We start from the raw sequence: 24354 nt of genomic DNA, 5'->3' as shown, positions 1-24354 counted from the left end.
CCTCAAACACTATTGCTGAGGCGAGGAGCGCACTATTTTTTGGACAAATATCATCAGAAACACCAGAAAAAATATTTCATAGCAAGTTAGTCTAGCTTATCAAATGTGATAAAAAAACAAGTGTAACTTTTAATTAGAACACTTCTAGTTGGCAGGTTTATAGTCCATTCACATTTAGTAGATTAAGGAGCAAGTTTGAAGCGCCACAACGTTGATTTTTGAGAATTTTTTCTTTTTTTTATACTATGTTGAGCATTTTCCTCCATATATTATAAATAAAATACTTCCGAACATCTGCTATATGTGCGATTTGCACCCACCAAACACAGGCATCTTAGAAAAAAAACCGAATTAGCTGAAGTTACAGCTTTTCCATTTACGCCAACAGACACCGACCGATTTTTGCTTGCAATGGAACGTTGTTTGCTTGTTTTTCACTTTTGCAGTTGGCGCTTTGCTTTGATTACTGATGCAACACGCAAAATAGGAATTTTTATTAAAAGAAAGCCGAAGAGGAATTAATCAGCATGTGAAGCACAAAGCGAATGGAACACAAAGAAAATAAAGCGGGCTCTTTGCGGGAAGAGTTCGGCAAAAAATCAGATTAAAATTTAAATTAATGAAATATTTTAACTTTTTCATTTTCTTCACTTTCACAAACCAACACAGGTGAACAAAATTACTACAAGAAACTTTGTGGCACATGACAAATAAGAGATCAATTTTTTTTTTCAATATTTACACTCTTCGCTTTAAGTATTAACTGCTGCACATTTTTAATTTTTGTTATTGTAAATAAAAACACTTATTTATTTTAGTTTTGACTAACCAGGCAGTCATTTGAGTTTATTTTGTATTTTATATGGCACTATCGATGTTTTTGCATTTTTGTTAAACGCCGAAGGTTGACCATTTTCGGCAGCACATACATTTTTCAAAGCATAAAAAACATTTGATCTCTTTTTTAATATGTATGTGTGTTTACGTTAATCTCAATGAATAAAAATTTTACGTTTTCTAAATTTAATCAGGAATAACGTTATCTGTTTGCTTTATTTCATTTGCAAAAACATACATTAACGAAACATTTTTTTGTTTTTCAGATCAATCGATATTATAAACATTGGAGGCAGCAAACATCGATGTTTCTCTACCTCTACCTTAAGGGGGGAGATACATGTAAAATGTTGAAAAAAAAAAATTTTTTTTTTCCCATAATATGTTAGTATAGACCTTTCAGAATATGTTACCAAATTTTTAGAACATAATTTTCAGTATTTCTCATATTATAGAGCGTAAACCGTGACAACTCTATTCTTTGCCTTCGAGCGCTGGGAGAGGTATAGTTACGTTGTATTCAAACATTAGACGCGTTTTTCTTAAAACTATATTTTTTGAATTGGCGTACACGATAACTCATAAAGTTATTGACCGATCTTCCTGAAATTTTGCACACATCTTTCTAATGATATTACTTTCTATGTGAACCTACAAGTTTCCAAAAATTTTTTGAGAAAATAATTTTTTTAGAGCAAAACAACATGAAAAATTAGGGCCAAAATTCATTTTATTTTTTTTAAGCATTGTATTTCGTGAATTTTTAATTTTTTTTTAATTTTTTTAGGTTCACCGACAAATTATGACATTAATAAACACAAAAATGTTTGGTTTTTGGTTTTCAGATCACTAGAAACGATGCTAGAATGCCCGCCGATTAAAAAGCCTCGCTCCGACCTTCACAGGAAGAATTTCACGTATACCCGCCATTTTAAATTATTATAATCAAAACATTTTTTTTGTATTATTTTAATATTTAAGCAAAATACATGCCAATTTTTAAAAACATATAATGACTCTTTAATAAAAAAAATAAATCACAAACATCAAGGAAAATTTAAGCATTTACATGTATCTCCCCCCTTAAAAAGCAAATAAACAGTAGAATTCATACATTCCATCAGTTTGTGAATTCCATGTCGAGTTCAATTTGGAATTTTCGCTCTGCAAAGTTTGTTTTGTTGGTATAATTGCACGCATATTCTCTCACACACACGATCTCTGCTCTCCAGTTTCATTAGTGTTATTGCTGCGTAGAATTTAACGATTTATTTTCGACACACCACCCCCTCGATTCATCTCTTCATCTTTCAACCAATACAACGCTTTTTGTTCGCTCCGAGTAATTCACAACTCTACGCAATGCCTACCATAAACACTAACCCGCATACTGCCCAAAATATTAGCTAAGAGAGCGTTGTGCTTACGTTCGAACACAAGCACCAGAGCCACGATTGTAAAGCCAAGAACTTTGTACAGACCATTTCCCATTCCCCCACCCGTTGGGTTTTAGATGTTTTGTTGACGAGGAATGACGGCACGCATTAGGAGAATTGTTAGGCATGATTTGGGAAGGGGGAGAAATGACTCGTACGCACAATGAAATTTGTTGAGAGCGCTGTAGCCAGTGACTGGCACAGGGGCAGTGGCTGAGTTAGGCAGACAGTCACTGCCGTTGGACGCTTTGCGCACGAATTCCAAAACAAAGTGTCGTATTAGGGCGGAAGGTAGAGTTATAAGGCGAGGAAAGCCGTGAGGCAGTTTTGATTAGTGGTAATATCCAGGGGTATGCATAGGAGAACAAAGAGTAGTTTAGCGATAGTAAACGAGTAGTGTACGAGTATTTCAGGCGGATATGTATACATATCATGTGTTTATGTACAGACATAAGTTTGTGTTTGGTAAGCAAAGCCATAAGGTAATGTGTTATAATCTAGAAAACCAATGTTTTGATACAACTATGAGTACAACTGGCTCCTCTGCTGACGACACCGCTTCTTTTTTTTCACCTCAACTACTATTCGTTATTTTTGCGTTTGTCTACTTTACGTTTTTCCAAGTGCGTCAAATAAAAAATGCTTAATCTTTATACAACAGCGTATAGGCATTTTTGATTTGCGTATTGTGATTGGATGGCCGCCGTAACCGAACGGACAAGAAACACTGAATGGTAGAAATACCATTTTTAACCTCCGAGTGCATATCTGCCATGAAAAGGTTCTTATCTTCCGTTCGGAGGCAGCATAAGACTGTAGGTCCCTCTATTTATGGGAAAACATCAAGACGTACATACATACATCACAAAGAAGAGGTGGAGTTCGGCCAAACACCAAACAAAGGGAGTAAAGCGACAATTACAATTTGTATTATTAAATGGCAAAAAATCTACCAATGAGCACAAATGATGTTTACTGTAAAGAAATAATGGACGAGACGCCGACCAGAGCAACGAAATCCCTGTGAAAAATTTGTGAAGATACAAATTAAAAATACTTTTTTTTTTTGAAATATTTGAAAGGAATCACTCGCTTGGTTTTTCGCAATTTTTAATACTAAATAAATCAGTAAGTCATTTTTCGAGAACTTTCTGCCTTTTGTATTTTTCGTTTTCGTTCGATTAGCTAACGGAACGTTATGTCCCCGAGAATATACGTTTTCAAGTTTGCCGCAGTCGCCCAAGGTAGCGCCACCAACAAAAAGAGAAAAAATCAATAGAAGAATTGCGAAAAATCACCTTTTCTTTTTTTCGTTTATCCGCAACCAAAAAATTAGAAGCACACTTTTTTATCGCACTGCAGCCCTTTCCTCATTAAAAATCTCTTTTATTCGTTGTTTATAATTATTCTATTTTTTAACTCGATAAGCTTGTTGCTGAATTTTTGCAAATTACAATTTTTTATATTATTTACTTATATATATAGAAACTTCAGCTAAAATATATTATACACAATTTCTTGGTTTCTTTTCTCTCTTTTAACACTGTACAATATTTGTCCGCGCACCTTTATATTAATTCAGAAACATATTTGTCTCGACAAAAACGCCACACAAACTAATCAAGAATCAAAAAATAGAAGCATTCGTAACCGCATAAGCAGTACGACGTGGGCACGACATACGATTTGCTGAAGCTGTGCGAGACCCGATCTCTCTACTGCTAAAGCTATCCCATTACGAACACACACATAAATACAGCGGCGCACGCTCTTCCGCTCCACATTCGTTGTACATTTATACTTCGGCTGTTCTCAATCTTGTGGCGCCCTATGCACATATTTTCACACACCAACATACTATGTTACGACAAAAACTGCCAAAGGCGAAAAATGTGTAATAGGTGTACAAGGCGAGCAACTATCGAGCGGACATGCAATGACGTCCAAAATGAGGAAATCTTCAAATTCTCCCAACGCTAGCAAGTGAGCCTCATAATTGGAGAGTGTAGCGCCAGCACGGTGGGCCTATGGAGCAGATAGCTTTTGGGAGAGCATATTGTCGCCAATACGGCATAAAAAATGTAGTTAATTTTGTATTGGCCTGCAAGTTTGCTCTACGAGAGAGAGAGAGAGAGAGAGAGAGAGAGAGAGAGAGCTTAGGTAATGTTGACGAACTTAATGGATTGCGCCATCAACAAACATTCAATGGCAGCTAGCTACACTTGTTTTCAAGTCGTCTAGTTTGGAATGTTAGCTTTATACGAGTATGTATGTACATACATACTACTATATGAATGTATGCATTAGTGTGCGCGTAGATGGCAAGAGGGCAGGTTGGGTGGGTTGGGTTACAAGCAACTGTTGGAGAGGCACTCATGTATTTATATACATTTTTATATATGCATATGTACATGTGTATACGTGTACGTCTACTGACTTTCAAATGAAATGCCTCTGATACTTTTTTTATTCATTTTTGCTTTCGATTTTTTATTTGCGTTCCTTTTGTTGCTCTCAATTAACCTTCTCAAAATTGCAACAAGCCAATAAAAATTTTTGCCAACGAAAACATGACGTTGCAGCCAAACAACCTCAAAGCTGTTTACGGAAACAGAAAATCACCCAAGTTAGCTGCGGAAAGCTTGCTAACGAAAATGGAGCACTACATTCTCTGATTGGGTATTTATTTGACTTGTATTTTCAAAATGAGAGAAACTGTTTACGTTGCATCGTTGGATGGACCGTTACCCCTTAAGCTGCCATAATATATTAAAATAAAACTGGATCGTGCTCTGCTCTAACTTCTCCGCTCAAACAAGAAGAAAAATTTAGGCAAAACAAAAACACAACCCACTTGCAATGGTTGTGGGAACAAAATAATGAACTGGCGGCAATCAGACATCTGCAATGCCATGTATACAAACATCTAGACATCAGATACTTTAAAATGCAAAATAACAATTCTTGCATATGTATGTACATAAATACCCACCAGTGGCAGAACTGTCAATTGTCACTGTATAGCTAACGATGAAACTAGCGAATACAGTAACTAACTACTCTTTTAGCGAAAGGGTAACGCAAAGCGGGGAAGGTTTAACTGATTTTTTACAATTATCGCAGCAATATAGAGACTAATGAGGATGTACGCAAGCAATCAAGACAAAAACAAAGATGCAAGGCACTTTGACGTTCTTTCATATAAATTGCATCCATTTTCAATACTAATTCTTATGATTTATTTTACGTTATAAAATAAAAATTTACTAAATTGAAATCAAGGTATTTTATTTGAATTAGCGAAGTGATTGGTATGTAGCCATTTTTGAGGTAGTTGATTTATTACATACTCGTACAGTAAAGTGCATTGAGCAATGGCACTAGAGATTTTGACAGTATATCAGCATTAGCATTAGAGGGAGGGCAATTGCCTTCTTTCCAGGACATCTTAACGTTAAATTCGCCAGTTGATTACAAGAAAAGTGGGTTGGCGCGAAACCAGTGACCAACACCGAAGTTTAGTGAAATCGTTTGTTCTGAACTAGCCACGTTTACTGCAGGGTATGCATTCATTGATGTGCATACATATGTATATATACGAGTACATGCAAAGAAATATTAACACATTGACTGCCAAGGCACTTTCAGCAAATAAGATGATCTGGGGCCACAGCATCTTTTTTTTTAAATCTCATCAGAGACGTCAAAATTGGAATTTAGGGTAGTGCTGGTAATATTTTCTGCTTAGAAACAGGCAGTTTTTAACTAATTAGTATGTCACACACATACCTATGTTCGACATGGCGCTTATCGACTTTTTTTAACTCAGGGCCATGGCGGACATATATGCACGACAAAAACATTGGCTAAACATCAAAATACATCGTCGTCATACAAGCTCTACTTCGTTTTGCAAAAACCAAACAATTGGGAGTATGTTGTTTCTGCAAACAAACACCAAACAACGTTATATGACGACAATGTATTTTGATGTTTGAGTCCGTCATTTTTACAAACAGAATTATTTTTTGAGCTGCGCCGAAGCCACTATAACAGAAATTTTATGGGAAGCCATATATTTTATTATTGCAATAAAATCATATTTATCGTCAATCGTTGCTGTGTGACATGGCGAGAGAGAATAATAGTCGTGTCGGATATATGTGTCCGACGTGGCGTAAACCGCATAGTACAGTGTCACACATATATGGCCGACGTGGCAGTCAATGTGTTAAGGTCACCCGACCTGACTTGAAAGAGGAATCTTCTAGGCCTTTATTTGCATTTGCACTTAGATACAGGCACATCTAAATTTGTATGCGTATTCGCTTATTTGTACACTTGTAAATTTCTTTGCCGTCTGCGCTCGAAATACTCGCGGTAGTTTGAGTTGACGATTTCTGAGATCACCAATGAGGAAGTAAAAATAATAAACGAAATCGAAAATGGTGAAGAGGCTAAAGTGAATGCGAACCGAGCAATGAAAACCTCGCTCGAGCCCCCCTCAACCAACTACTCTATCTAAGGCAAGAAGCTCGAGGAAAATTAGACAAAAATAAAAAGACGAAATAAGATGAACTAAATAGAGCACAATCATTCATACACACAATCAAATAAAAAACTTAAGGCAAATCATTAATAAGTTAAATTAGTTTTTCTTTTTCAGCTTTTCTCAAACGGCGAGGCAAAAATGGTTTCCCAATAATTTTGAACAAAAAACTTGATTTTTTTCCAAAACACTTGGTCAAATGGCTCGGAATCGCTCAAGTTCAAAAATATACGGACTGATCCAAATTATGACTACGTAGCAGTTCAATGCGTTTTGTCCGACACTGTATTGGAATATGGCATAAACAGCAATGAATTACATCCACATTTTGCTAGATATAACCAGCCAGCGGAAAAGACGAATTGGCGGCGGGATAAAAAACTGGAGTAAATGGTGTAAAAAAGTTCCATCAAAACAAAAAGGCATTGGAAGCGATTTCGATATAGAGAAACAGAAACTGAAGTTAAATCAACTGAAACCGAAACTTGGTTGTAGCAGCAATGGCAAAAACAAAATACTAACAGATATTGAATAACAACAAAAGCCGAGCACAGCAGAATAGCGCAGACAGACAAAAAGTTACAGCAAAAAATATTGAAAGGCAAGCGGTGCGAGGTGCGCAGCAACAGTCACAGAATAAAGCGAAACGTTTTTGGAAGCTACTCGGAAGTTACGGAGGCGTGGTGGGAGCGAAGGGACTGTTTACATTAGCTGCACCAGCTGCCAGTGTTGTAATTGCTGCCTGCACCGCCTTGCTGCAGCTGCTATTTCTTTTTCCCTCCCGACACCTTCTTGTTGCTTACACTCTAGGGGGACGCGTCGTCGTCGTCATTGATGGGCGCCACGAGTGAACGGGGCGAGGAGACAAACGAGGCCAAGCAAAACGAAATGGGATCATGAAGACATGTGTGAGTGTGTGTGTATATATATTTTTCTTTGCCACAGCAAGAATGAGAAGGCATCGGATGCGAAGTACAGAACAAAACAGAGAAACAAGAACAAGTTTACACTGCAGAGAGTGCGCAGCATTGTGGCTGAAAGGGAGAATCGGAAGGAGGAAATCGAAAAGGGAGAAGTGTAAATACAAAGCGAAATTGTAAAAGGGCAACCATAAATAATGTACTTGCGGCGCAGACGCCATTAAAATAATAAAAGTGTATGTATAAATACAGCTACAGGGGTGTGTATGCGAGCTGAGCTTACACCGCCACCAATGAGTGCACTAGTTACAACAAGAACAAATTAAATAGCCTGTAAAGGGCGCAAGCAGAAGAGTGTAGATAGAGAATAGGTATAAATATATGTATATACATATTTTTCGGGTTATTTATGTATCCCCGCACTACGGCAATAACAGCATCAGCGAACGCTAGAAACACAACAGAAAATGCCATAAAAAGGGCACGGGGAAGTTAAGGTGACTACCGCCAACGTCAAGTTGCACCTACTAGCGAATTGGGGGAAAATAAAATAAATATTAGCTGCGAAAATGTAACAGTAAATAAATAATTTGGATAAAAATTTAAATATATGTATGTATGTATGTATGTTTACGAAACATTTGCAATTACAGTGCACTCGCGATAGCTCGAACTAATTAAAACAGGCGCTGTTCGATTTATCGAATTTGTTCGACTTATCAATTGAGTGTGCTATGTTAAAAAAACAGTCATCGATATCGATTTTTCGATCGATTGTTGAAAATGGAAGCCAGTAGAAAATTTCTGTAGTATAGTTTCGTTATACGAATTACATTTTGGTCCATTGGCTGGATCAATGGTGTCACATTCGGCGGCATAAACATAGTTAAAATTAAACCATTCGATTTCGTTGGGATGTGATGGGGCATTATCAATTAGAAGAAGAGCCTTCTCAGGTAGTCCCCCATCTTTCAAATATTTTCTTACCTAAATATTAAAGTCATTTAACTTGGTTAAAAAAATTGCTTTAATGAATCTGGATTTTACCTGCGGCACGAACGAATTATGAAACCAGTCTTTGAAAATCGCCGAAGTCATCCAGGCTGATTTGGAATTTTTGTACTCCACCGGACAGTTAAAATATTTGAAAACACGAGGATTTCTTGCTTTGTCAATAACGAGAAGTTTAAGCTTATGGTTGCCGGTAGCGTTAGTGCAAGCCATAAATTGCCTTATCTTTCTTTTTTATAAGACTTATGGTGGACTTGGCTACCCCATATTCCTTCGCTAGAGAAGTAACACTACGTCCACGTTTAATTTTGTTAAGGACTTCAGCCCTCTCTTTTAATGTTAAACACTTCAACCTTTTACGATCCATTACTCACGTGCACTGATACACTACAAATGACAAAATTAAAGCAATTTGGTCAATGCAAGATGTTGTTCCCAGAAAACTAACGGGATATTAACGCCGAAATATTCATATGGACAATTCACTAATATACATATAATTTATATACATATACTATTACATATGTATCTATGTACAAAATGTACATGTTTGAAAAGAATGTGTGTACAAATAAATTTGTTTTTTTGTTCGAGTTATAGCGCTTTTTTATTGTTCGAGTTACAAAGAAGTCAATAGGGGAAAAAATGTGTTCGAGTTAGCACGTCGTTCGACTTAGCGGCTATTCGAGTTACCGCGAGTGCACTGTATTTATAATTTATAATTATTTATTTGATACATAGCTGTCTTTCAAGGTGCATACTTATGTTTGTATGTGTTTGTAAATATCAAAATTACTAAAACGTAATTAGAGGCTTTCATCGAAACGATTACAAATGATGTACGTAGATATGAGTTTGTGCAAATAAACAGAATAATACTACAAAATCAAAACATGGATGCGTACATATATTCAAGAAGGAAGTTTTTATTAAAATTTGCATTTGCACATAGATAAATAAATTTTTGTTTAGTATGCCCACACAGAAATGTTAAAAAATAATAAAATTTAAAATAAAAAACAGAAATTAAATCGAGACAAGTGAAAGGCGGAAAGAGCAAAAAGTGAAAGAGGAACTCCGTGGCAGAGTACAAATAAACAGTGTGGCAGGCAGAGCGACAAACGTCAATAATAAAAACTGGTACCTACTGCAATTCAAGCTGGAACAAAACAACTGAAAAACAAGCTGGCGGTCTGTGCAAACGGCAATAAAGCAAAATTTCACAACAATAAACAACAAACAACAACAAATCGGCACATTCGAATATTCCATGAAAACACGCAAACATGAAAATTATGTGTTTTTTAACTTCATTTACGATTAGCGGATTTTGGTATTTCTTTAAGAAAAATCGTTATTTCAATTGGCTAGTTAGTTAGTGCTGCTTTTACGATACGAGTGGTTGGCTATGTGGATATACATATGTACATATGTGTGTATGTAAGCTTTTATTTACTTTTTTATCAAAATGATTTTTCTTCAATTCGGTTTTAAGTATTTCTCGCATTTTGTTTTGACGGCGACTCTGCCTTACTTTTCCTCTTCTCTCTCCCTCTCTATCTCTCTCCAACCAATCTCAAATGGTGCAAATAAAAAAACATAAATTACTAAACGTCCAAACGACCAAACGACCGACGGGTCGGGCCGATCGTCTGTCCAAAAGTCGATGACGACGACAATGACCTGAATTTGTATGTTGGAATTGTTGTTGTCGCCATTGTGTTTGTTCGTATTGTTGCTCATTTTGGTGGCAATGCAGTGCACAGCATTCGTGGAATTTCGCATCGACGTTGCGTTGCTGCCTTCATTTTGTTATTTTTGTGGCCTTTGCCATTATGTTTTGCAGTTTAGTTATCTGCTTGCAATTTTCCCCTTCTCCTCCTCTGCTAAAATCAACATTCATTTCTGTTTACGTTTTTCCTCTTATTATTATTGGCCAGTATTGGCTTTTCCAAAGCTTCAGAACCAGCATTCAACAAATAAAAATAAAAATCGTTCCTGCTTGTAGTTAGGTAAGTATCCAAGTAACTTCTACAACACGTAGCAAATGAATAAATGTCTACCGAATTATAGGGTTTCGGTTTAGCAAGCCGTAATTACTAAGTTGTGGCGGCTTTATTGAAAAAGAAGTAAATAGTAGGCAGGTACTTATTTTTGAAGATTTACAAAAAGGTATTTCTGCACAAAAAATAAAGCTTTATAAAGCATTTTAATTTTTATAAAATTCTATATTTAATGCTTTGAAAGTAGCGAAGTCAAAGCGAAGATTGATACAGAATTCATTGTGTAATTAATTACTTTCTGGCTTCAAAAATTGAATAGTTAAGCGTAAGCAATTACTGCGTACAACAGCTGAGTAAACTTCCAAATAAGGCACATAAAATGTGTTCAAAAAAAGTTAAGCGATATGCCAGGTATGAAAACTTATCTACAACAACTGTTCGTAACAATTAATTTGTTATCGCATTTAGAAATATTGTTTTCGATTTTTGGTAGATAATGGTACAGTTATTTATTTACATATTTATTTTTTTTGTTAAGATGACGTTTTTTCTGATAATGAATTTGTGGGGATTTAAATCAGTCTGAGTATTCCCAAAAACATCGACTTATAATTTATTATTGCACATTTTTTTTAACTTCCACATTTCTTAATTGACAACTCCGAAGCATTGCGTAGTTTATGCCAAATTACTTAGAATATTTTTTGACCATTTATCTGTTCTTAATTTTTGGATAGTTTTTGAGTTTTCCACTACATTTCCATGACAGCAACGAATTATTTCGGGAAAAAATGTAAGGAGTTGTTTCAACTTTTCCAAGCTTAACCTTTTCCAATGGGCTCCCAGTAAAGCTGCTTGAAATATAACAGCCCAATAAATTATTCTATTCGTTTTAAATAAATGCAGTGCATTCTCAATAATCGCGACTGCTGCTGGCTTTGCAAGCTTAAACTATAAACGTTTAAACACATACCTGCATACAAATATATCTCTTACATTTTTATTTGTTAATATTCACCCACTTCTAATGAGTAGGAAATTCTAGGAAAAACGAGATATAAAATTTAGTTTTCGAGGAAATTGAGTTCCCGCAGAAATCAAGACTCGCGATTGGTGGCAATGAATGCGCCTCATTTAGATAAAAGTCTAAATTCCACTCACACACACTTTCCACTATCGCACATCGAACATAATGCTTTTTCGGACTCACTCCAGGAATTTCACGCTAACTCACGATTACTAAAGTTTTCCTTTCGATTTAAGTTTTGTAAAACATAGAAATTGCATTTGGAAACTTTAATTTTATTTACCTTAATTGACTTCAGGCGACGCACAACAAAATTGTTGATTTTATTCGACCAGCTTTTACATTTCATTGGGGAGGCTGTTTTATTAAAAACCCAAATGTAACAAAAAAAAATTAAAATCCAATTCAAAAAACTTCTCCTGGTTGAATGTGCACTGCCATTTGAAGACTTTTGTTTCTCAACTCTCTCTATTTCGTTTTCAAGCTTTAACTTTAAAACTAAAATTTGCGGAATTATTGAATATTCTTTATTTTTCAAATTCAAATAATTCGGTTTTTGTGTCCGAATTCCGTTTTAAATCAATTTATTATTCTTATTTATCACACATCAAGAATTTTCTTAACTTTTGCATCAAATTTCTTTTATTGTTTATTATTAGAAATTTACACCAAAACTTCTTTCAGATTATTTTAGTTGAACTTTTTAGTACTTCTTTACACCACTCCACTGAACTTTGTGAATTGTGCAATTCATTTATTAATACTGCTTGATAATTTTCCTTTTATCATTTCACTATAATATTGTTTGGTTTATTTATTTAGCAAAGCAAGTGGTAATTTTATGAAGTTGTCTTGTTCACTTTTTCAAATAACTGTTTGGCGCCTCAACTCTATATTCGCGTTAAATATGCGACCTATTAATTTTTAAAACAACCAAACCGATCAACGTTTCAAAATAAACTGTCGCCACAGTCGTTACAATAGCGCAAGCAAAGTCGCTGGAGCTACTTCTCTGCTTCGATGCCGCTGTGTATGTTCCTCACATTTCACTCGTTCTCAATTTTTCGCTACCAGTGAACAAAGTGGAATGAAAACAAATAGTTTCCCCTTGCTCAGAGCAAGCAGCAATAAGCATTCAAAAATGCACTTTTTCTCATATACCAATAGCAAACATACTCCGAATCGTACTTCACTACACGATGAACGTTCTATGCACAATATCTGCGCTCGTGCAGCTTATAAAGTTGACTCTTTGGATTGCCTATTTAGTTCGTCGTGTGATGCCACTCAAATAATTATTTTTTCTAAATAAAGTTTATTAGACCCACTTTAAAACAAATTAAATTATTGAATAAATATTCTCTGTTAGCATAGGGCTGGGTTCAATAATATGAGATATAAATCTACGTTTAAGACTATTTATCAATAATGAAAACATTTAATAGATTTCTATTCGGATGGGAAGTTCTGCAGCACAAAAATCTGTTGAGTGGCAGCACAAATTGTAATTTCAAAGGAATTTCAGTAATGCTGCCAAAGCTGCAAAGGAAATGAGGTCGTTGGGACAGAGAATGTTATCTGATGATATTCTCTGTTTGGGGTTCACGTCAGCGCGTTCCTATCTCGCTTTCTGCTGCATCGTTCCGATCTCTCTTTCTCTCCCACATGCAATCCACAGTTTATTCTGTATTCCTCCGTTATTTACACATCGAGCTACCAAAATCCGAAAACAAATCGTTAGCGTTCGTTCAACTCGCTTTGTTGTTTTGCTGGTTTTGCTGTGTAAAAATGCTTCATGTATACTTCTTTTGCTCTGCCACTATTTCACTGTTTTGTTTTGATGGTCTGTTTTTGTTTTTCGATCTGGTTTCTTTTCTGCTGTTTGATTACAAGCGGAAGTTGAGCGTAAAGATTGGTGTGGCCGTGGCGCTCTGGTTTCTTATTTCATGCAGTGCACCGTGCTACAATAACAACACAAACATTTATAAAGCGAAATGAAAATGTACCAGAGAGTTTCCTAAACCACCACCAAAAGACCAACTCCATGTGCAACAACACAACAAAACAACAACGCATACGCATACATACTCCGTTTGTAAGTGATGGAAGTGAATTGGACGTTGTGGGGTGCGGGGTAGAAACAGCAAAACAAAACATTACAACGAAAACGCTTAATTTAGTGCGTCAGATAGTTGGCTTTACTATGGTCACGGTTACCAAAGGTGTTGCTTATTTATCAAAATTGATATACATTTGTAATAGTTTCAGCTCGGAACATTGGCGCGCATTCTAACATATGTACATACAGTACCGTGCAATAGTGAGCACATGTTGGGCGATTTAACTTTAAAGTCTCTGAAAAAATCTAAATGCACAACTTAATGAAACGAAACTTTAAGCATTAATTCGTTGCTTAATTCTGAAAATAACGGTTTAAAACAAAACAAAAAATACAAATGTAGGAATAAGAAGGAGGCAATAATATAAAAAAGTACGTATTTACTCAGTTTTGCACGTTTTGTTTATGTAAACCGAAAGGAGCTGTAACATTTAGTACAGTTGTAATTACAGTAGACGCTCACAAATTAGAACTCTTAGTAATTAGAATTTCCAGAAATTAGAATCAACTTTTTGAATACATTACACGCTCTGAAATTAGAATCGAAAATTCTAATTTCAGAGCGAATTTTGTTTTTTTGTTGCAAAATAGATATAAAAAGGGGAATCCCCAATTTATTCATGTTACGCTCGGTAGTCGTTGGATTTTCGTCGCTATCTGTACAGTTTTTGTTTGAAATTCGATTCGCGTGCACGTGTTTCGGCATTGTTTGCTTAAAAGTAAAAGTCGTTCGTTGAAATGCCAAATAAACGTAAGAAAAATACTTTGTCTTTGGAAACCAAAGTGCAGATCTTGGAAAAGCTTGACCAAGGTATTCAAGGGAAGCGGTTAGCCCTAGAATTTGATGTGGCGCCATCTGCAATCACCTATATCAAATCTATGAAATCATCAATTTTAAGCGCTGTTTCTAATACCTATCATAAGGCTAACAAAAAATCATTGCATTTCGCTGAATATCCAAAATTGGAAGCAAGTCTTTATGAGTGGTTTTTAAATTAACGCGAAAAAAAGTGTACATTAACTGGGCCAATACTAAAGGAGAAAGCCAAACAAATATTCAAAGTGGAATATCCCGATAAAGATGAAAGTACATTTAGCGCAAGTGATGGATGGTTTAGCAAATTTAAAAAACGACACGGAATACGTTTTTTAAAAATTTGTGGCGAGATTCTCTGTAGTGATGTTGCTTCAGTCTCCCCGTTTATTCACAGATTTCGTGCAAAAGTCGATGAGATGGGGCTGATGGAGTCACAAATATATAATGTAGATGAAACCGGATTATTTTACCGTTGTTTACCTGACAAAACATACGTCTCTCTTTTCGAGAATACTGATGGATCACATAAATTAATGCCATTAGTAATTGGAAAAGCAAAAAAACCAAGAAGTTTCCAAGGATTCAATAATCCACTCCATTACAACTTTTCAAAAAATGCTTGGATGACATCTCGGATTTTTCATGATTGGTTTCACAAGATATTTATTCATGAGGTAAGAAAAAACTTTGTTTTTAGATTCAGTAATTCCAAAATATTTTCAATTCACAGGTGATTCGGTTCTCTCAGGAAAATAATTTGCCTCCGAAGGCAATTTTGCTAATTGATAACTGCTCTGCTCATGCACCAATTGAGAAACTTCAAAGCGACGATGGAAATATAATTGCATTTTTCTTTCTACCAAATGTAACAGCAACTTTACAACCAATGGATCAGAATCCTATTAAGTTAACCAAGCTAAACTACAGAAGTATGCTTCTTTCTCAATTAATTGCTGAAGGAGGTGACCTCAAGGTTCGCTTGAAATCCTTTTCAATTCGAAATGCAATCATGCTATTAAAGCAAGCTTGGTATGATGTTCCAGAAAGAGTAATAAAAAAGTCCTGGTCAAAGTTGAACAACTGGGACTCTGATCAGTATGAAAGTGATGACGATGATGTGCCACTAGCACAGCTACTGCAAAAAGATCAAGACTGCAATGGAGCTCTTCAGGCAGCTCAAGCACTTTTAACAGAAATAGAACCAACTAATAACATTAGCATACCAGAAATTGAAATATGGAACAATGATGTGCTTGATGACGACCCTGCACATGATCTCAATAGCGATGATGAGTCTTCAGGTAGCAGCGAATTTGATGACCGGGAGGTCTTACCAGTTGTCTTTACTTCTACAGCCATTGAAAGCGTCAATAATTTAATAAAATGGTATACTTATAGTGAATCGTTTTCCGCAAAGCACACAAGCAATCTGCTAGCTCTTCGCAATGAGATTGTTATTGCAGAAACAAATAAAAGGAAGAAGCAAACAGCAATAACAGACTACATGCCTGCAAATTAGTTACGAAGTTTTTGATTAATTTTTGGCTGTTTTAATGTATATTTATCGATCTCTTATGTATTTTTGATAAAAAAATATATATTTACTGTAATGGAGTTTTTGTTTTTTGGACCTTTTTTTGACTTAGCGCATAAATACATATATGTATATTGGATTGTTACCTTATGTTTTCTCGTTTTTATGAATAAAATTTAGTAAGACAAAATTTCATTGTAGTTTTTCAATGCAAATTGACTTAAATTTTAAGGTTTTATTGAAATAAAAAAACGTCCAGGAATTAGAATTTTTCAGAAATTAGAATCACCCTAAAAACAAAGTGGTTCTAATTTGTGAGCGTCTACTGTATATACCGTTATAGTTTTTGTTTCATGTTACTGTGTTTTTACTTTTGTTATTAGTAGTAGAAAGGTGTTCGAAGTTAGACAATCGCTTTTTGATTAATATTAATATCAATTATGATGAAAATAAGTGTGGAGCTCGAAAACAGCGTCGTGGTTTTGACTAATAGTGGAAATTCCTCCAGAAAAATTGCTGAAATATTAAATATTAGCCAACGCACAGTTATTAATGTACAGAAGCGAAGAAATGTAGCGCATGCACCGAATGTTGGAGGTCGACCACAACTTCTTTCTGACTCAGACGCACGCCTTATGGTACAAGAAGTACGTAAAAACAGTTTTGTGACACCAAAGAAGGCTGCAGCAATGTTAAAAAAGAAAGTCAGCGAGTGGACCGCGCGTAGAGCATTCCATAGAATCGGGTATAAATCAGCTGTAAAGAAGAAAAAGCCGGCGTTATCGCTCAAAAATATTAAGGCCCGTCGAGCATTTGCTCGAAAATACAGAAATTGGAATGTTGAAGACTGGAAACGGGTAATTTGGTCGGATGAAGTAAAAATTAATCGTTTTCAGTCCGATTAAATAAGCTATTGCTGGCGCCGACCTACAGAAAGGATCCAAAGGCATCACGTGAAGCCAACTGTTAAACATGGCGGTGGTAATTTGATGGTGTGGGGTTGCTTCACTTGGTGGCACATCGGACCACTCGTTAAAATTAATGGTATTATGAAAAAAGAAGATTACTTACATCTATTGCAGACTTATTTGCCAGAATTTGTTGATATGAGCGCTTACCCAGAAGAGGAAGTTATCTTCCAACAAGACGGCGATCCCAAACATACCGCCAACATTGTTAAAGAATGGCTGTCGCAACAAAATTTTCAGGTAATAGATTGGCCTGCACAAAGCCCGGATCTAAATCCAATTGAAAATTTGTGGGCAATAACCAAACAGCGGCTGGGAAAATATCGCAGGGCTCCTGAGAACATAACAGAGCTATGGGACCGGGTACAGCAGGAGTGGAACCAAATTCCGCGCACATTTATCGAGAATCTTGTCGAAAGTATGCCCAAACGCATTAAAAGTCTAAAAAAAAATAAAGGCCTATGGATTAACTATTAAAATTTATTAGTTTTTAGCCATGAGTGCCAGACGTGCAAAACTGAGTAAATACGTACTTTTTTATATTATTGCCTCCTTCCCATTCCTACATTTTTATTTGATGTTTTTATTTAAGCCGTTATTTTCAGAATTAAGCAACGAATTAATGCTGAAAGTTTTGTTTCATTAAGTTGTGCATTCAGATTTTTTCAGAGACTTTAAAGTTAAATCGCCCAACATGTGTTCACTATTGCACGCTACTGTATGTACAGTGGCTCACAGCTTATTTCGTGTGGCTGTATGTTAAACTAAAGAATTGTAAAATTATTTTTATTTGATTTACTTTAAAAAAAATTTAAATGCACAATCAAAGATAAATTATTTCTAATTACAAACATGTATAAATGCATTCAAATTTTTTCTGCTTTAGTAGAATATTTACAACAAAAACAGAATACTAGGTAAATTGACGTCACAGCTTATTTCGTGTGTTTACTTTTACCGTTATTGGCGCCAGTAAACCGGTTAGCAATTATAGGAAATTTGTTTTGCATAGTATATTAGATTATATCCTTATTTAGTTTACACATTGAAAGGAGTCGGTTGTCCAGCTTAATTTAAAAATACCGTGATGGGTCGCCGTACGTCGATTGAAAAGCGCGAATTAGTGATTACGCATTACAAAAATGGAAAGTCGCAGAAAAAAATTGCTGAAATTGTAAATTTAAGTACTTCCACAGTACAGTACATTATTCAACGCTTTTCTCGTGAAAAAAGAGTGGTTGACGAAGGACGCCAAGCTCCAAACAAAATTTTTACAGAAGCTGATGAAAGGTGGATATTAAGAAAAATTAAAAAAGACCCACGAATTAGTGCGCCAGCTTTGACAAAAGAGGTTGAAAAAGTACTTGGTAAGTCATGTAATCCTGAAACCATAAGAAGAATTCTGCGCAAAGCCGATTTCCATGGTCGTACAGCTCGAAACAAACTGTTTGTTAATGAGCGTAACAGAAGATTAAGGGTGGAGTTTGCCGAAAACCATGTTAATAAAGACCAAATATTTTGGAATGACGTTATTTTCGCCAGCGAAAGCAAATTCAACCTCTTTGGTTCCGATGGAAAGTCTTTCGTTTGGCGTAAGCCCAACGCGGAGCTGGACCCGAAGAATCTGCGTGGTACAGTAAAACACGGTGGGGGTCATGTAATGGTTTGGGGCTGCATGTCAACAGCTGGTGTCGGAAACTTGGTTTTTATCGTCGAAATTATGGATAACAGTTTATTTGAATTTATTAAAAAATAATTTACTACAAGGTGCTGAAAAATTAGGCATTCGGGACAGGTTCAGGTTCTATCAGGACATAAGTCGGAATTTGTGCCACGGTGACTTATATGGAATTGCCCTCATGTGGTAAAAACGCCAGCACAATCACCTGATCTCAATGTAATTGAGAATTTATGGAATATTCTGGATCAAAAAATTAGAAAACATAACATAAGCAACAAACAAGATCTAAAAACAGCATTGCAAGTGGAGTGGGAGAAAATATCTCCTGAATACACTGGAAAACTTGTTAGCTCCATGCAATCCCGGTTAAAAGATGTATTAAAACAAAAAGGCTACCCTACAAAATATTAGATTAGTAAAAACTTAATAAATTAAAAAAAAAATCATGATTTTTCTAGTTTGGTTAAGCACACGAAATAAGGTGTGACGTGGATTTACTTATAATTTTGATTTTGCTGTAAACATATTACTTAAGAAGAAATAATTTAAGTTTATTTATGTATGTTTGTAACAAGAAATAGTTTATCTTTGAATGTACGTTTAAGTTTTTTTTCTAAATAAAGTTTATACAAAAATATTAAACTTTTTTATTTTGATAAACGGGCACACGAAATAAGCTGTGAGCCACTGTACGTATGTAAATACATTCATATCTACATATACATTGTAGAGACACATCCATACATACGTATATCATTTGCCTACCTATCCTATGATATGGTGAAATTCTAAACTTGTTTTACAAGACGCTTTTGAAATTGTTGCTGCTTTATTGTTTCGAGTGATATTGTTGTTTCACATATTAATAGGTAAGTTTCAAGGCTTTGCTAATATAATTTACATGTTTATTAATCTGGCTACTAAATGTTAACACAGTCACAACACAAATATTGCAGGTGCGACAGATCAAGCTCGTGCGGGTTAGTTGTGAGTTTTCTAAAGCTAGACACAATGTCGCCTAAATTAAAATCGTGTTTCGATAACGCACGCTTATAGATCTACACACATACAAATATGTATATGCGTGCACACTCGAAAGATTCGCGGAGACTTAAGGTCTACGAAGGAAAAGTTGTGAGCGCTCATTGGCTTTGAGAATTTGAAAGAAGTTTTGTTAAAACAAACGGCTTAACAAATTGTCACACCAAATATCCTCTCAGTAGGAACGAAGAAGAGATGTAAAAAATAGAAAATGAATTCATGGAGTTTTACCAACAACATTTTCAAGAATTCAATAAGCTTTGCCAAGTCAAAGAAACAATACGGTGCGAATTGGTAATTAAAACCCTTCCACCCGCAGTAGATGCGAATGCGAAACCTTCGATGATATTTTGACTTGCTGCCTATTAATTAGTACGTATACTTATGTATGTACGTATACATATTTACAACTATAATATATTTATATATTAATTAATGATATTAAGGTACATGCAGGCACACCTTTGCTTTCAAGAAAAAGAAAACCCCATTGAAAAAAATCCGACGGCACCAAATCACATGATCAATGTTGGTGACCAATCCACACCGCCCCGGCGTGAGATAACGACATTTTCCAGCCATTAATTTTCAAAGAGCAACGCTGTAAGTTCGTCAAACAAAAATTGCCGCTAAATATTTGACGTGGAGTTTTTGGGAGCCTTTCAGTGGTTTGAGACGAAGGTATCTAAGTGATAAGTCATATATATATAATATATATTACATACATACTTAGTCCTGCCATAAGTTCTGTTACAAGTTTCAATGAAGTTATTGTAGTTTTATCAAGTCAAGTAAATATTAAAAAAATAAAGAGTTTTAATTTTCATTTGAAATGGCCACCATTTGCTTTTGCATAAGCCTTCAAACGATTATCATTGCTCCAACCAAAGATTGTTTGAGACTCTTCAAATTTCTGTGCGGACTTCCAATTTTGACCACAAACTGTAATCCACTGGATCCAGATTTGGACTTCTGCGTCTATGAACCCAGAAATATTGTTTTTTAGCCACTACTGGATGGTTTTTGCTTAATAGACTGGAGCGGTATCTTGCTGGAAGATCCGACGCTCTCCATTGAAGAGAGTACTGCTCAACTGCTTCACCATGCCTTCTAAGACATTCTCCTGGTACTCTTTTGCTCCGGTCTTAACCTCTTTTTCGCAGAAATGAAGAGATGTAATGCCTTTACAAGAGACGCCAAACTATTACGGAGGCTGGATGGTGGCCACGCTGAATTCTTGGAACAACATTTTTTACGTCTTTAGAAGTTTTAGCATAGATTTTGTCGTTTTGCTTATTAAAAACTTCTTCACAGTGAAAATTCTCTCATCTGTGAAAATAATATTTTCATGACCGCATACCACTGAAGAAGCTGCTTGCATCTGCCGAGTCGAATTTTCTTCAAGTGCGTTGTCGAAAGATTACCACTTGAACAACGGAAGGCTTTCATTTGGAGATCATCTCTAATTAGGTTTGACATGGATGTGGTTGTTGTTGTTGTTGTAGCAGCATACACATTCCCCTTACTTACATACGGGGATCCTGCTGGAGTGACAATCCTTGGCCGGATGTAAATCCGGGTCGTTTCGGTAACGTAGAACCGACTGTCGTGGAAACGACATGGATGTGGTCAATACGTTAATTTCCCTGGACATGAATTTCTGCGATTTCTTTCTCGAACGGCTTTTATGGCTGCACTGGTTGTAACCACGCCAGGATCGCTACTTCTTTTTCTGTCTGTCACTTCAGACGTTTCCCACACTTTTGTAATGCCTTCACTGCATATCCGGGCCCCGGGGGAAAATTGCAAATGCGGGCCCATTCCAATTATGTCTAATTCATATAAATACGCATAATCTCAAGTCCGGGCCCCTCTTAGAACTCCGGGCCCGGGGTAAAAAGGCACCGATACCTCTTCCCCTCTCGTTGGGCCTGATCACTGCAATGCAATTTTCCTTAGCTTCCTACTCCATTGTTAACACGTGTATTTTGCCACTAAACGGAGTCTAATTTGTCAGTAGACAATGCATACGAACAAAAAACAAAAAATAAGGGAACTTTTTTGTGCGAATTCGTTCTCGTTCTCTGAAATTTTCTCAAGAAATAATGGATCAACTAGCGGTAGAACCAATATTTCACAGATTTTCTTTTATTTTTGTTTTATTTTAAAATTTTTATATTAAAACACAAAAAGAAACGCCGCGCTAGCAACGGAGGCTTTCAGCTGTTCCATGCGTTTACGTATGCTCCTATTCGTCAAGCACTAGGCCCACTAGTTCAAATAACAGAATTCAGATAAAAATTCCAAATGAAAGTAATGAATTTTAACATTTTTTTTCGTCAAACCTTTTCGACAACCAACTAACGCATACAGGTATCCCTTGTATAACGCGGTCTTATACAACGCGGTTTCGATATAACGCGACTTGGAAAAATTAGGTTTCAGTACAACGCGAAATTTAGACTTATATAACGCGAAGGGGAAAATACATAATTATTTGGTAACACTAATTTGCGTACCACATATTTATAATATGTAATGTATTTTTAATGTAAACCGGGAATTACCCTTTTTTGCCTTCACAACATGTGTGAGTATACCATCCGTCTCAAATATCGCACAAGATGACGTCACTTCGGTAGAAGATATCTGTGAATCAATTTCCAGTTTCACTCTACAGCGCATACGAGAGGGTTTAAGTTTGGTTGAGAAAATGGAATCTTTCTTTACAACTAAGGATTCTTCGCTGGAGAGATCCAGCAAAATAATAAGGGAAAGAGATATTAATCTAGCACCTTATTACGAAATTGAAAAGGAGCTTAAAAAAGCCTGATAAAACTGATAACAGATTTTGCAATTATAAAACCAGTAGAAGAACCACAAGGTCCCACAACTAGTTTCTTATCCAATAGCGAAAATTATGTTGAAGAAATATCTTCTGATGAAGCTATTGCTCCCCCAAAACGCCCACGTGCAAAGATCTTTGAAGGCAGTGAAACAGATTAATTACTATATGAATTTAATAAACCTTTAATTTGTTTTAGTTTGTTTTTAAATTTTTTAATGTGCACATAATTATTTAAATTTTGTTTTTTGAATTTTGAAATATGTATGTACACATGTATTATTATTCATATATTATATTATTTTGTGTTTTTAATTGTATAAGAAAGTCTGAACTTTAGTATTGAGTTGAAATATATGTGCATCTGTTATTTTGTATATATTTTATTTAAAAAAACACCTATTGGAACATAACCCCCAAATTTATATGAAAACTATGTTTTAGATAACGCGGAATTACATAACGCGCAATTCTTCTGGAACGTAACTATCGCGTTATACGAGGGATACCTGTACTTATTTTTTCAGTAATTTAAACTTTTTTATTTGTGTTTGCTTTTCTTTTTTCACAGTATTTCCAAGAAATCGCAAGTGCAAAACAAAAACTTCCGCTGCTCGAAAGCATCACATTATAATTAGTCAAATTCCACGGAAAAAACATATGTGTACATGCATATAAATGTGTGTTTATACGCGAAATCGAATGATGTAATTGCTCGGCTTGTAAGTTACCAAGTTCAACTGATACCTTCATTCGTTGCAGTGTGTGATCTTATCCAAGAATGATAGAATACAAGAATGCACCATCCCTAGGCCTTGACGCCAGCACAGCAACAAAACAAACGAATAGAAAAGGAAGAACAAGCGAATGCAAGTGGAAAGCAAGGAAAAAACTGCCTTTGGAGACTTCATTATTTGATTTGAGCCACTGAATATCCACAAGCAAGTAACTTGCAGACAAAAGTGTTTGTTTATTTTCTACGTTGACGTCGCTGATTCTGTCAAATAAGCTGGCATGGTTGGCTGGCCGGATGGCACCACTTTTACATTCTCTACATGGATCAAAATGTGGATTCAAATCAAGTATAGATATGCATATGTACATAATGTACACACATATATAGGTACATATGTATGTATATACACACACATTTATTATATTTTTTCTCACCCATCTCTCGTCTCGCTTTTTGTTTGTTTTGCATTGATTTTTGTATTTAACTTTGCGATTTGTTTTAGCTTCGTAGCCGATTTAGATAAATAATCAATAAAAACTAAGAGAGCCAGTAATTACTTCGTGTCTTCGGTGAGCTAATTCAAGCTACAAATTGTGAACTAAGAAATAGAACTGAATGAAGTGACTCGAGTTGAGGTGAAAACATTCTATAATCTAACCGCATCGAACCGTTTTAAGTGCGCCTCTTTTCATCTTCACCGCTATATTACTGAACAGGTACTATTGTCGCAGAGACTCAATTTCAGTTTTAACTTTGAGTGAATGCACAGGTGTCCCCATGACACGCAGATACATGAGCACACATACATACATACATACTTATCTACACAT

At 35.6% G+C, this 24354-nt stretch overlaps 2 protein-coding genes across 3 annotated transcripts in view; one reads left to right on the top strand and one right to left on the bottom strand.

Annotated features, from left to right (window-relative positions):
* Positions 1–12340, bottom strand: part of LOC128860841 (3-phosphoinositide-dependent protein kinase 1) — a 41997-nt gene extending 29657 nt beyond the window's left edge. The window contains exon 1 of one of the 2 annotated variants that reach the window (XM_054098602.1): positions 12067–12340. In XM_054098602.1, coding sequence (XP_053954577.1) covers positions 12067–12132 — 66 coding nt within the window. In that variant the 5' untranslated portion in view covers positions 12133–12340. Of the gene's footprint in view, positions 1–3571; positions 3834–12066 lie in introns of those variants that run through there. The other variant, XM_054098601.1, reaches the window with a different exon arrangement.
* A 2300-nt stretch (positions 12341–14640) lies between these two features.
* On the top strand, positions 14641–16238 carry LOC128860803 (jerky protein homolog-like). The gene is made up of 4 exons (XM_054098555.1): positions 14641–14871; positions 14914–14970; positions 15052–15393; positions 15450–16238. The coding sequence occupies exons 1-4, from the start codon at positions 14641–14643 to the stop codon at positions 16236–16238; spliced, it is 1419 nt and encodes a 472-aa protein (XP_053954530.1).
* Positions 16239–24354: the final 8116 nt, after the last annotated feature.

The sequence above is a fragment of the Anastrepha ludens genome, chromosome 4, assembly GCF_028408465.1.
Source record: "Anastrepha ludens isolate Willacy chromosome 4, idAnaLude1.1, whole genome shotgun sequence".
Lineage (NCBI taxonomy): Eukaryota > Metazoa > Arthropoda > Insecta > Diptera > Tephritidae > Anastrepha > Anastrepha ludens.
The sequence above is the reverse complement of the archived record's forward strand: the minus strand, read 5'-3'. Positions and strand labels throughout refer to the sequence as shown.

What these genes read in the sequence shown, in the direction of transcription:
- LOC128860803 (XM_054098555.1), top strand. Translation starts at nt 14,641, where the DNA reads ATGCCAAATAAACGTAAGAAAAATACTTTGTCTTTGGAAACCAAAGTG. An exon ending in CTGAATATCCAAAATTGGAA is followed by an intron (nt 14,872 to 14,913) that starts GCAAGTCTTTAT and finishes CGCGAAAAAAAG; the next exon opens with TGTACATTAACTGGGCCAAT. An exon ending in AACAAATATTCAAAGTGGAA is followed by an intron (nt 14,971 to 15,051) that starts TATCCCGATAAA and finishes GGAATACGTTTT; the next exon opens with TTAAAAATTTGTGGCGAGAT.